Here is a 13,238-nt window from a genome sequence, read left to right on the forward strand (position 1 = left end):
GGCGAGCATAGAAGTAATTTAGCTTGTGTCATTGGGCAGCTCGTGTCTGTGCTTCCCTTTTGTAGCCTATAATATAAGCCCTGTCAGTTGTGTTGGCAAAGCAAACTAGGGTGGAAAGCTTTACCTAATGCTGTTCAAATCTTCCTATGGATTGTATTAGAAATTAGTAAATGCTTTTTGTCTGTCGAGACGTTAAAAGGTTACTCCTAGTGTACCTCTGTCAGCATTGCTTTGACAAAGTAGTGTTAAGTTTCTGTAGTTTCATACCGTCGTTAATTTAATGTGAAAGGGAGTCGGAGATAATTACAATCGTGGAATTGCAACCAAGGCGGGTAATTATCCTGGCTCAGACATGACAGTATATTACAGTATCCTTCAGTTGATGCTTGAGTGTGAGATTAAGACCTCAGTCGTTACTCTCCTGGCGTAACCATAAATGCCATATATTTTCTAGGAAACTACCTGTGTTATGATTAACAACCTTGCATTAAGAATTGTTTGCCTTGCAGTAACTCAGATGACTCTTTGGATGAAAGTCAGACAAAACACAGAAAATATTAAGCTGTTTTGATTGCTATTGTCAAATGTTCTTGCTGAACACCAATAATCCCTCATAAATTGCCTATACACGGGTTGCCTGACAACGTCATGAAAATGTCAGGGGTAAAAGGCAGTCTTTTATGATTCTGAATGGTCAGATAGCTAGCAACAGTGACGAGAAGCTGCCATGTGGGCAATCGTTGGTGGCTAGTTTCAGCTTGTTCTTTCTTGTTCTTTATACCATGTCTTATTTTGAGGTGTTTTGACTTATGTCACGTCTATGCTAATATAGCTCAAATTAGCTAGCTTGCTAACCAACGACTGTAACCATGTACAGTGCAGTCAAATTATTCACATCTTAACTTTTTCCACATTTTGTTACAAAGTGGGATTAAAATTGATTTCATTGTCATTTTTTGTTCAACGATCTACACAAAATAAATGTATAAGTAGAAGAAAAATGATTACATTTGTAAAAACAATCGTGAAAAATAAAACGCATACCTCTTGATAACATAAGTATTCCATACCCGGAGTCAATACATAGTAGAATCACCTTTGGCAGCGATTACAGCTGTGAATCTTTTTGGGTAAGTCTCTAAGAGCTTTGTTCACCTGGATTGTACAATATTTGCAAATTTTTCTTTATAAAATTATTCAAGCTCTGTTAAGTTTGTTAATCATTGTGAGACAGCCATTTACAAGTCTTGCCATAGATTTTCAAGCCAATTAAGTCAAATGTAACTGGGCCACTCAGGAACATTCAATGTTGTCTTGGTAAGCAACTCCAGTGTGTATTTGACCTTGTGTTTTAGGTTATTGTCCTGCTGAAAGGTGAATTTGTCTCCCAGTGTCTGTTGGAAAGCAGACTGAAACAGGTTTTACTGTAGGATTTTGCCCGTGCTTAGCTCTGTTCCGTTTCTTTTTATCTCCCCAAAAATCCCTTTTTACCGATGACAAGCATACCCATAACATGATGCGGCCACCACCATGCTTGAAAATATGAAGATTGGTACTCAGTGATGTGTTGGATTTGCCCCAAACGTAACGTGTTTGGACTTAAAAGTGTATTCAGGACATTTTTTTGTCCACACTTGATGTAGTTTAACTTTAGTGCCTTATAGCAAACAGGATGCATGTTTTGGAATATTTGTATTATGTCCAGGCTTCCATTTCTCTCTGTCATTTATGTTAGTATTGTGGAGTAACTACAATGTTGATCCATCCTCAGTTTTCTCCTATCACAGCCATTAAACACTTAACTGTTTTAAATTGGCCTCATGGTGAAATCCCTGAGCGGTTTCCTTCCTATCCAGAAACTGAGTTAGGAAGGACACCTGTATCTTTGTTGTGACTGGGTGTATTGATACACCATCCAAAGTTTAATTAGATTCAGTCCATGCAACTTATTATGTGACTTGTTAAGCAAATTCTTACTCCTGAATTGATTTAGGCTTGCCATAACATAGGGGTTGAATACTTATTGACTCAAAACATTTTAGCTTTTAATTTTTATTGATTTGTAAAAATATCACTTTGACATTATGGGGTATTGTGTGTAGGCCAGTGATTTAAAACCATTTTAAATGAAGGCTGTAACAATAAAATGTGGATAAAGTCAGTGTGTGCATACATTCTGAAGGCACTGTATTTGAGAGACAACTGGTGCATATTGTACAAATGCATTTGATTTCAATAAACTGTTTTTTCACCAAATATTTCATTTTACATGTTGTCAATAATCCTTTGAATGTCAGCCAACCCCTTCTGTTTTGCCCAAAGTTGCACACGCATCGGTTTTGTTGCTTAACAACCCACCCTTCGATAGCTGTCTGGATCTGAGTGATATTCACCTGTGTGAAACTAAAACAACTGTTTCTTTAAAAATACTTTTAATTTGAATGGATCTGATATGAAACTTTTGTTTTGTGTTTGTGCAGTCCAAAGGCGAGACCCGAGGCCAGCGGCTCTGCGTCGTCAGCCCCTGCCAAGCCCAGCGGTCCAACCCATAAGATCTGCCTGGTGTGTTCAGATGAGGCGTCTGGTTGCCACTATGGAGTCCTCACCTGCGGAAGCTGCAAGGTCTTCTTCAAGAGGGCCGTTGAAGGTTGGTGACGTAGTAAACATCCACACTCACAACTCCATTCATGCCCAGTTCTACCTCTCAATAGTAGACTATACTTGAACATATGTACCGGTCAATCTTTTGTGGTAAAATGTACATCGACATTGCAGTAGTACACTTGTATGTCCTTTGTGACACATGACATGTGGACTCACTAAGTGGTGTCTTTACCTATAGGCTAGCCTAGATATTCTAACAAAAGGGTACCGATTGGCTCTGTGTTAAAAAGCAGGCTCATTTTAATGTTTCATTTGAGCAGACTATTTTATTCAACTGATTTTCTTACAATTTCTAGCTAAGATTAGGAACATTTTAGGTTCACACAAATAGTACCAGAAAAGGTTTCTTTAGGCTTCTATTTCCCCAGGCCAGAGTAGGCTAGTGACTCATGGTTTTCTATCAGGCTGTGGTATCTATGCTGCTATTTTTATGTCCAACCCATTGTTTGCATCCTATACCTCTGAACAGCCTGTCCAAACGACTGTTGCTCATTAGAATTACATGAGATCTCCTCTCCTGTTTCATAAGGGAGAGATGCCACTAAAAGATGCTGTTCCATTGTGTAGGCCTATATTGTGCTTCAAAGGGTTAATTTGTATTTTTAAAGAGCTTATCTTGGAACTAGTTTTAGATAAAATAGTAATCATTACGTTAGTTTACTCATTTGAGGCGAAGGGCTATTAGTGAAGGGTGGCTGATATGCTATTAGTGAAAGATGGCTGATATGCTATTAGTGAAGGGTGGCTGATATGCTATTAGTGAAGGGTGGCTGATATGCTATTAGTGAAGGGTGGCTGATATGCTATTAGTGAAAGGTGGCTGATATGCTATTAGTGAAAGATGGCTGATATGCTATTAGTGAAGGGTGGCTGATATGCTATTAGTGAAAGATGGCTGATATGCTATTAGTGAAGGGTGGCTGATATGCTATTAGTGAAGGGTGGCTGATATGCTATTAGTGAAGGGTGGCTGATATGCTATTAGTGAAAGATGGCTGATATGCTATTAGTGAAGGGTGGCTGATATGCTATTGGTGAAGGGTGGCTGATATACTATTAGTGAAGGGTGGCTGATATGCTATTAGTGAAGGGTGGCTGATATGCTATTAGTGAAGGGTGGCTGATATGCTATTAGTGAAGGGTGGCTGATATGCTATTAGTGAAGGGTGGCTGATATGCTATTAGTGAAGGGTGGCTGATATGCTATTAGTGAAGAGTGGCGCTGATATGCTATTGGTTAAGGGTGGCTGATATGCTATTGGTGAAGGGTGGCTGATATGCTATTGGTGAAGGGTGGCTGATATGCTATTAGTGAAGGGTAGCTGATATGCTATTAGTGAAGGGTAGCTGATATGCTATTAGTGAAGGGTGGCTGATATGCTATTAGTGAAGAGTGGCTGATATGCTATTAGTGAAGGGTGGCTGGTGCTATTAGTGAAGGGTGGCTGATATGCTATTGGTGAAGGGTGGCTGATATGCTATTAGTGAAGGGTGGCTGATATGCTATTAGTGAAGGGTGGCTGATATGCTATTGGTGAAGGGTGGCTGATATGCTATTAGTGAAGGGTAGCTGATATGCTATTAGTGAAGGGTAGCTGATATGCTATTGGTGAAGGGTGGCTGATATGCTATTAGTGAAGGGTAGCTGATATGCTATTAGTGAAGGGTAGCTGATATGCTATTAGTGAAGGGTAGCTGATATGCTATTAGTGAAGGGTAGCTGATATGCTATTAGTGAAGGGTGGCTGATATGCTATTAGTGAAGGGTGGCTGGTGCTATTAGTGAAGGGTGGCTGATATGCTATTAGTGAAGAGTGGCTGATATGCTATTAGTGAAGGGTGGAGGCTGGCACAAAGAGCTTGCTGATGACAGTGTTTTTTAATAAATGTGGAAAAGTGTCTGAACCTGTTTTCGCTTTGTCATTATGGTGTATTGTGTGTAGATTGATGAGAAAAAATATGTTTTATCCATTTTAGAATAAGGCTGTAACATAACAATGTGGAACAAGTAAAGGGGTCTGAATACTTTCCAAATGCACTGTATGTGTGTGTTTGTGATTTGTAGCCTTTTTCGGTTTGTTATTTGAACCATATTCTCTTAACGTAGCCTAGATTTGTTTCATTCCAAGCTCACTACCACAGTCAATGTACCATTCACTGGGACTGCCTTTGAAGTCCATTTGGTTTCTCTGAATGCTTGACAAGTGGGCTGCCATGCTACTGTTACTCCTATGAATACAATCGAGCAGCCATGAACGTTATGTTGAGGTGTATTTACGTAGTTTGTAACAACTATTTCGTTCTCATGAAAGTGCATACATGAGTGTTTGTATTAAAAGAATGGAGATGTAGCTACTGGATCTGTTTGACAAATTCAAACCCTGCGTTTAACTACAAAAATAACAGATATTACTCTGAGTGAAATACAATATTTGAGTTCAGTTTATAAAGGATAATTGTTACATATTGAAAACGTTATTTCAACTTTACTGGTGTAAATGACCAAGTAAAATAATATTTAACTTTTTTGAGACTTGAATTGAGCTGTACTTTCAGCAAGAAGACGTCATATCTGTTATTTTGCTCTTTCTTCCTCCATTCTACGGTTGTTGTCGCTATGGTGAAGGATGGAGAGCACGACAAAACACAGATGGTAAATAAAACCCACCTTTTTAATAACACTTCTGCTTTATCCATGTCCCTTAATCACTGTACTGGAAATCTGACCTGATATGCAAGATTGAACATACAGTCTCTCTGTACCCTTCTCAATGCATGTGTTTGTGATTTGATGATTCATAATGTATTTAAATTCTGTTTTTAATTCCTGCTTGGAATGTGGCTCTATCATCACTTCGCTAATAGAGTTAAAGGCCCAGTGCAGTCAACGTGATTTTGGAATGATTCTTTGAAGTTGTGAAAATAATAATGCCCTGTTAGTGTAAGAGCTGTTTGAAAAGACTGCCTGAAATTTCAACCTGTTTTGTTGGGATGGAGTTTTGGCCTGCCTGATGACAACACCAGGCGGTAAATTGGTTAATAGATTAATAAGAAAGAGTTCCAAACCTCTCTGACAATAACTAGTTCTCAGTTTTCCCCGCTCAGACCACTCCCAAACAGTCCGAGCTAAATTCTTGCTTGAGAAATTGCTCTAGCTAAGAAGCAATTTTTGTTTCTTTGTTTTCAATCAAAATGGTCAAAAATCACACTAAGGTACTTAATTGTTACCAAGACATTATTTGATTTTGAGATTTACAAAAAACCAGCTACATTGGGCCTTTAAGAGATGTATTTATGCACAAAACCCAATAATGTCATACTGTAACTGCACTGATTCTAATGATTTGTTTCCCCTGGGTTATTTTTTAACTTGTTATAATTTGAAATATTATAACAGATGCCCATTTTTCAGAATAACTAACCGTGCAGTTTAAATGAACACTAGTGAATCTCTTTATTGACCTGTGATGATAGAACACTAGAATGGAAATGCACTCATTTTGTATATTTGTGACAATACAATGTTTGTTGGTATGTCAATCATACCAACAAATATAAGAAAGGTTCAGCATAGCATGTTAATGTGTATAAAGATGGCACTGGGATTCTCGCAGCATAATAGGCACAAGGTAAAGGCCTGTGAAGGGATGATACAAGTAGCATGTGTACTTAGCTGCCGTTCCCACCACGCTACCTTTCTAGCCTACTGTGTCTTTGTCTGACTCAAATGGCAACCTATTCCTCTCTTTATAGTGTGCTATACAGTAAGGTGCTATTTGGGACGAATGTTAGAGGCAGAGCTGGAGGAGCAAGCCCCGCAGTGGTCGGTTATGACACACAAATCACCATTACCTGTCAACATGTCACATGACACCCTAGTCATGTTTGGATGGCTAGTGACGTCACCCTCCAACCAAAGAGTCCCCGTTCCCTTCCCCCACTCCCACTGTATCCCTATAGCCTGACCGTGTTTTCTCAGCAGGGCTGGAGGAAGCCTGCCAACCAGGGCTAGCCTAGCACCTACCACCAGCCAAGTCCTCCTCAAAAGCCTACTGTATGAAAATGGGATTAGAGAGCAGATGCTTCTGGGGATTCAGCTGGCACTGTTTAGTTTAGTTTATGGATGGTTGTTTGCTCTGCGCTTTGCAGTGGCTGCTGCTGCCATGACTACCCACTGCATTACAGTTAGCTGGGATTTGATGTTGCAGGTTCCAGGTGGATATTGTTCTGCAGTGCTTTGGCTGTGTTTTTCTGTGGTTAATCATTTGTTGTGGTACTGTAAAACAGTATTATATTAACCTGTTTAACAAAATTTTACTTAAATGCTCTGACTGTAGATCAAACAAAAAAAGCTATCACATCGTTAGAAAGTGTAGCATTTTATCTCATTATTTATAGTTGGTATAAAACATGTTATCTGTAGATGTACTATGTTGTTTTTGTATGGGAACGATGATGTGAGTACAGTTGGGTAGGCCTACTTGTTGCTTATATTAAACTAGTTAGTCATGAGCATGGCCTCTGTCTACCATAGAAGATGCGTTGATCTGGGTGAACATTTTTTGTTCAGTTGGCATTCTCCAGGCTCTGTCATACAAACAATATTATTTTCCCACTCGTCTTCAAAACTAGGCCACACTATCAACTGCATTACACCCACAGCATAGGGACAATCTCTTTATCTCTGTTTTTAAAAAGCTTAGGCTACTATGTTACCTGTCCATGGAGGGGTGTAAACCTCAAAAGTGAATGAGCTGTCACCTTAATTCACCTTTAGGTCATGAACGGCAACCCGCAGTGCTTGGCTTAGACTCTCTTGCTAGTAAAAACGAGAAAAACAAAAATGTTTTACTGTCACACACCGGATAGGTGCAGTGAAATGTGTCGTTTTAATTACCATGTTCCTCCATCCCCAGGACAACACAACTATCTGTGCGCTGGGAGGAACGACTGCATCATAGACAAGATCCGCAGGAAGAACTGCCCGGCGTGCCGCTTCCGCAAGTGTCTCCAAGCAGGGATGAATCTGGAAGGTAAGAGTGGCACCAACACACATTCATATTGTTCTCATATCAGTGAACTGGTAGTATACACTATTTCAGTCTTTTGGCAGACATAGTCATCTGGCAAAGGTAGACAGCATGTTGTCTCTGAAACGTAGGGCTTTATGTTTTTGTCCCCTATAGCGATTGTGATTAGGAGTAGGATTAACTCTTGGATTCACTTAAGCCACATAAACTAACCCAGTGGTTCCTCTTTGGCCCAGTGTTTAACAAGGGTCAGAGCCAGTGATCAACAACAGTCATTCAGTCAGAGCCAGTTGTTCCCATGTCCCTGAGCCATAGAAAGATGGATACAAGGTTCACATCAGCTGTGTTTGGTTGTGGACATTTGTGTAAAGGGAAATATGGCCTAAATGGTCGAGTGAGAACGAAAATATGCCATTAAGAACGAGGCAGCACTCTGCGGAAATGGACATGACGATAATCCACTTCATGCTATTTATATACATGTTCATTCTCACAGTGCTGCAGGGTATTAAATTGTTGATTTTATTTGTGAGTCAGAGAGGGGGAAAAAACCTTGATGGATACGGGTGCATAAGCAGACAACCAAAACCTTGGGTTGTACCAGAATGGCTCTTAGTTGCCATAGAAACGTGTATGGAGGAAATAAAAAAAGGATAGGAAAGACTGAGATGGTTTTTTGATGGTGACCCTCTCATCCGTTGCCAAGCGCCACATATTATAACAAAATTGATAGAACAGGTTTTCACCCAAGTCCAAAATACATTTTGTATTCTTCTCGTGTTACGTTGCTCTTTTTAAGTCTTTCGATTATTAAAACCTTTTCAGGGTTAACACAATGTAGATGACCGACCTTTATGTTAGAGGTAAACTGTAGCCAAGGTAACCGGATAAGGCATCCTATAGGCTGCATGTTATTGTTATGAAAAGAGAAGGCAAGGTGTCTGTGTGGTCTATGCACTATCACCACCTGGGATGAGTGAGATACGATAGCTAACAGGGAGGAGAATTACTGATCAGCTCTCTTTTATTCTCTGTCTCCCTCTTTGCAGCGAGGAAAAACAAGAAGCTGATCCGATTAAAAGGTCAGCAGACAACGATGGAGCCGAACCCTCCCCCACCTGACGAGAGGGCTTGCGCCTTGATCCCCAAGTCCATGCCCCAGCTGGTACCCACCATGCTATCCCTGCTCAAAGCCATTGAGCCGGAGGCCATTTACTCTGGCTACGACAGCACCATTCCCGACACCTCCACCCGCCTCATGACCACCCTCAACAGGCTGGGCGGACAGCAGGTTGTCTCAGCCGTCAAATGGGCCAAGTCCCTACCAGGTGAGAACACCTTGTACACCTCCATTAACACAGGGACATTTTAGCACAAATATGACGAGCAGTCATTATGGGCTAGGCTTGGTCCATTCCATTTCAACTCGAGTTAATTCAGGAAATGAGCTAGGCCTAAATGTAAATCCAGTGGCTTGCAAATTAATGACAATATTTTTGTATTCATCTCATGAATTTCCATTTTATTGATTGTGGAATGGAATTGAGTTGAACCCCAGCCTCTAATCATGAGAACGAAGGAGCATGGTTTGATAATCGCCCCAAATATTTACTTTGTGCCTTGGTCTCTTCCAGCGGCCAACTGGCCTGGAATGAAATAACTTGTGGAGAAATCTTACATAACCATTGCATTGTTAATCAAATATGATCTGAAAGGACCTTCAACACTTTTGAAGTCTCAACAATGAGAGATGATTGAACTGCAATTAAAGGTCACTTTTAACATTGACTTAACCCATAACAGTCTAAGCCCTGACTAAGCTGGGAGGGGTTCTACTAAGCTATATGGAATTGTTTAAAAAAAGGTCATACCAAGGATCATTTTTCAATTTGATTTTGAATTTTAAGACCACTTGAAGTACAGATTCACTACATGGAACAACGGATTGTCCCCAAAACAATCTAAAGGAACTTCGTTCTTAAGTGCCTGTTCTATATCTGAGGTCCCAGAAATGTTCAATACACACAAAAAATACACACAAAAAGCTTATTTCTCTCAAATTATTTACACACATTTGTGCATCCCTCTTAGTGAGCATTTCTCCTTTGCCAAGATAATCCATCCACCTAACAGGTGTGGCATATCAAGAAGCTGATTAAACAGCATGATCATAGCAATGTGCTGGGGACAATAAGTTTTGTCACACAACACAATGCCAACGATGTCAAGTTTTGAGGGAGTGTGCAATTGTCCACTAGAGCTGTTGTCAGATCATTTAATGTTAATTTCTCTACCATTAGCCGCCTCCAACGCGTTTCAGAGAATTTGACAGTATGGCCTACCAGCCTCACAGAACGTCCAACCGGACGCAGACTAACAACGCCAGCATAGGACCTCCACATGCGGGATCTTCACCTGTGCGATCCTTCTGAGATCAGCTACCCAGACAGCTGATAAAACTGAGGAGTATCTGTCTGTAATAAAGCCATTTTATGGGTGACAACTCATTCTGATTGGCTGGAACTGGCTCCCCATTACCGTAATTGCTGGACTATTAAGCGCACCTGAATATAAACCGCACCCACTGAATTATTAAAAAATATGTATTTTGTACATAAATAAGCCGCACATGTCTATAAGCCGCAGGTGCCTACCGGTACATTGAAACAAATTAACTTTACACAGCCTTTAAACGAAACACGGCTTGTAACAAAAATAAATAGGCTTTAACGAAACACGGCTTGTAACAAAAATTAAAACAGTAGCCTACCAAGCCTCCTCCTGTGCACTGAAACCACTGAAGTCATCTCCTTTGGTGTCGGAGTTGAATAGCCTCAGAATTGCTTCATCCGATGTTGGATCGTTTTCATTGTCGCTCTCGTCACTTTCATCCGGAGGCAAATACCCCGCTGAGCTCATGCTGCCCCTTCAACACGCAGCAGTCCAGCCTTTCGAAACCCGTTGATGATAGTGGATTTTTTGACAATGCTCCACGCTGTCAGGACCCACTGGCACACTTGACCATAAGTTGCTCATCTGAAGTCGGCTGTACCTACTTCAGATGAGTCCCAAGACGGAGAACACCATCGTGTTTGTGAGAGTCATCTTTCCATAGATTGGTCTTAATAGTTTGTGGGCCAAATCGTTCTGACGGTACAAATTTTTGGGATGTCTCATGGTCTGACGAACACCGCTCTAGCTCTGTCACCGTGACATCGGCGGATGCTGGTGGATTGAGACTCACCCAATGCAAAAAACATACAGTACCCATCAAAAGTTTGGACACCTACTCATTCAAGGGTTTTTATTGATATTTTCTACATTGTAGAATAATAGTGAAGACATCAATACTAGGAAAAAACAGATGGAATCATGTAGTAACCAAAAAAGTGTTAAACAAATCTAAATATATTTTAGATTTGAGATTCTTCAAAGTAGCCACCCTTTGCCTTGACAGCTTTAGACACTCTTGGCATTCTCTCAACCAGCTTCACCTGGAATGCTTTTCCAACAGAGTTCCCACATATGCTGAGCACTTGTTTGCTGCTTTTCCTTCACTCTGCGGTCCAACTCATCCCAAACCATCTCAATTGGGTTGAGGTCGGGTGATTGTGGAGGCCAGGTCATCTGATGCAGCACTCCATCACTCTCCTTATTGGTCAGATAGCACTTACACAGCCTGGTGGTGTGTTGGGTCATTGTCCTGTTGAAAAACAAATGATAGTCCCATGAAGGCCTAATTCACGAAGTCTCCTCTGAACAGTGTCTGTGTCCGCTTTTTGCGACTGCACTTAGTTCTTGAAATGTTCTGCATTGACTGACCTTCATGTCTTAAAGTGATGATGGACTGTTGTTTCTCTTTGCTTATTTGAGCTATTCTTGCCGTAATATGGACTTGGTCTTTTACCAAATAGCCTTATCTTCTGTATACCACCCCTACCTTGTCACAACACTACTGATTGGCTCAAACGCATTAAGAAGGAAACTTTTAACAAGGCACACCTGTTAATTGAAATGCATTCCAGACAGCAAAGCTGTCATCAAGGCAATAGGTGGCTACTTTGAAGAATCTCAAATATATTTAACGTTTTTTAGGTTACTACGTGATTCCATATGTGTTATTTCATAGTTTTGATGTCTTTACTATTATTCTACAATGTATGAAACAGTAAAAATAAATAAAAACCCTTGAATGAGTAGGTGTCAACTTTAGACTGGTACTCTGTGTATGTGTGTGTGTATATATATATATATTATAAAACTGCCAGATTTCCTTCTTTATAATGCTAATTCCATTTCTGCAGGGTCGTGGTTAACTTAAAAAAAATGTATCGAGCTTTATAATTGTTTTTAATAATAATGGAATATAGGGTTGGGCGTTTGTTTCATACCGGGATATACGGTATAGCCAGAAGTGCACTGTTTCAAAACAATTTAGGCAAAAGGAATCTTGATCCAGGAGGAGATTTAATGCCTCTGCTCTGACTGCTTACACTTCCTCCAGAAAATATTCACACTTTGTTGTTACAGCCTGAATATTTTTTATTTATAAAACAATCACTGACCTACACAAAAATACCCCATATTGGGGCGGCAGGGTAGCCTAGTGGTTAGAGTGTTGGACTAGTAACCGGAAGGTTGCAAGTTCAAACCCCCGAGCTGACAAGGTACAAAGCTGTCGTTCTGCCTCTGAACAGGCAGTTAACCCACTGTTCCTAGGCCGTCATTGAAAATAAGAATTTGTTCTTAACTGACTTGCCTAGTTAAATAAAGGTAAAATAAAAAAATAATGTCAAAGTGGAATTATGTTTCTCTGAATTTTTATAAATTCATTAAAAGTGAAAAACTTAAATGTTCAACCCCTTTGTTATGGCAAGCCTAAATAAGTGAAGTCTAAAAAAATGTGCTTAAGTTGCATGGACTTTGTGTGCAATAATAGTGTTTAACATTAGTTTTTGTATGGCTACCTAATTTCTGTCCATATTTAACTGCCAGAGAGGTTTTTTAATGCCTTCAAAAGAAGGGCACCTATTGGTAGATTATTTTTAATTTTTAAAGCAGACATTGAATGTCCCTTCGAGCATGGTGAAGATATTAATTACACTTTGGATGGTGAATTAATGCACCCAGTCACTACAAAGATGCAGGTGCCTTTCCTAACTCAGTTGCCAGAGAGGAAAGAAACCGCAGAGGGATTTCACCATGAGGCAAATTGTGACTTTAAAACAGTTACAGAGTTTAATGGCTGTGATAGAAAAGCTGAAGATGGCTCAACATTGTAGTAAGTCCACAATACTAACCTAATTGAGTGACAAGATGGAAGCCTGGACGTAATTCAAATATTCCAAAACATGCATCCTGTTTGCAATAACTTTTCCAAGATGGCGTAGCAGTGGGATGCTTTTTATTGTCTTGTCCCATCCCTTGTATATATTTTCTATATTTTTTATCTCATTTTCCATCTACGGACTGGACATACTCTTCTGCAACACGCCTCACTCAATGTGGTGTGGATCTGCTATTTCTTTATACTTTAGAACTGTA

The 13,238-nt window shown here is 40.1% G+C and overlaps 1 protein-coding gene across 4 annotated transcripts in view; it reads left to right on the forward strand.

The window, feature by feature from the left end:
• Nucleotides 1-13,238, forward strand: part of LOC118372874 (glucocorticoid receptor) — a 112,162-nt gene that overhangs the window by 75,963 nt on the left and 22,961 nt on the right. For 3 of the 4 annotated variants that reach the window (XM_035758901.2, XM_035758898.2, XM_035758899.2), the window contains exons 3-6: nucleotides 2,481-2,647; nucleotides 5,291-5,317; nucleotides 7,581-7,697; nucleotides 8,744-9,022. In XM_035758901.2, the coding sequence (XP_035614794.1) occupies nucleotides 2,481-2,647; nucleotides 5,291-5,317; nucleotides 7,581-7,697; nucleotides 8,744-9,022 (590 nt within the window). The remainder of the gene's footprint in view (nucleotides 1-2,480; nucleotides 2,648-5,290; nucleotides 5,318-7,580; nucleotides 7,698-8,743; nucleotides 9,023-13,238) is intronic. The other variant, XM_035758900.2, reaches the window with a different exon arrangement.

This window comes from Oncorhynchus keta, chromosome 11, assembly GCF_023373465.1.
Source record: "Oncorhynchus keta strain PuntledgeMale-10-30-2019 chromosome 11, Oket_V2, whole genome shotgun sequence".
In the NCBI taxonomy this organism is placed as follows: domain Eukaryota; kingdom Metazoa; phylum Chordata; class Actinopteri; order Salmoniformes; family Salmonidae; genus Oncorhynchus; species Oncorhynchus keta.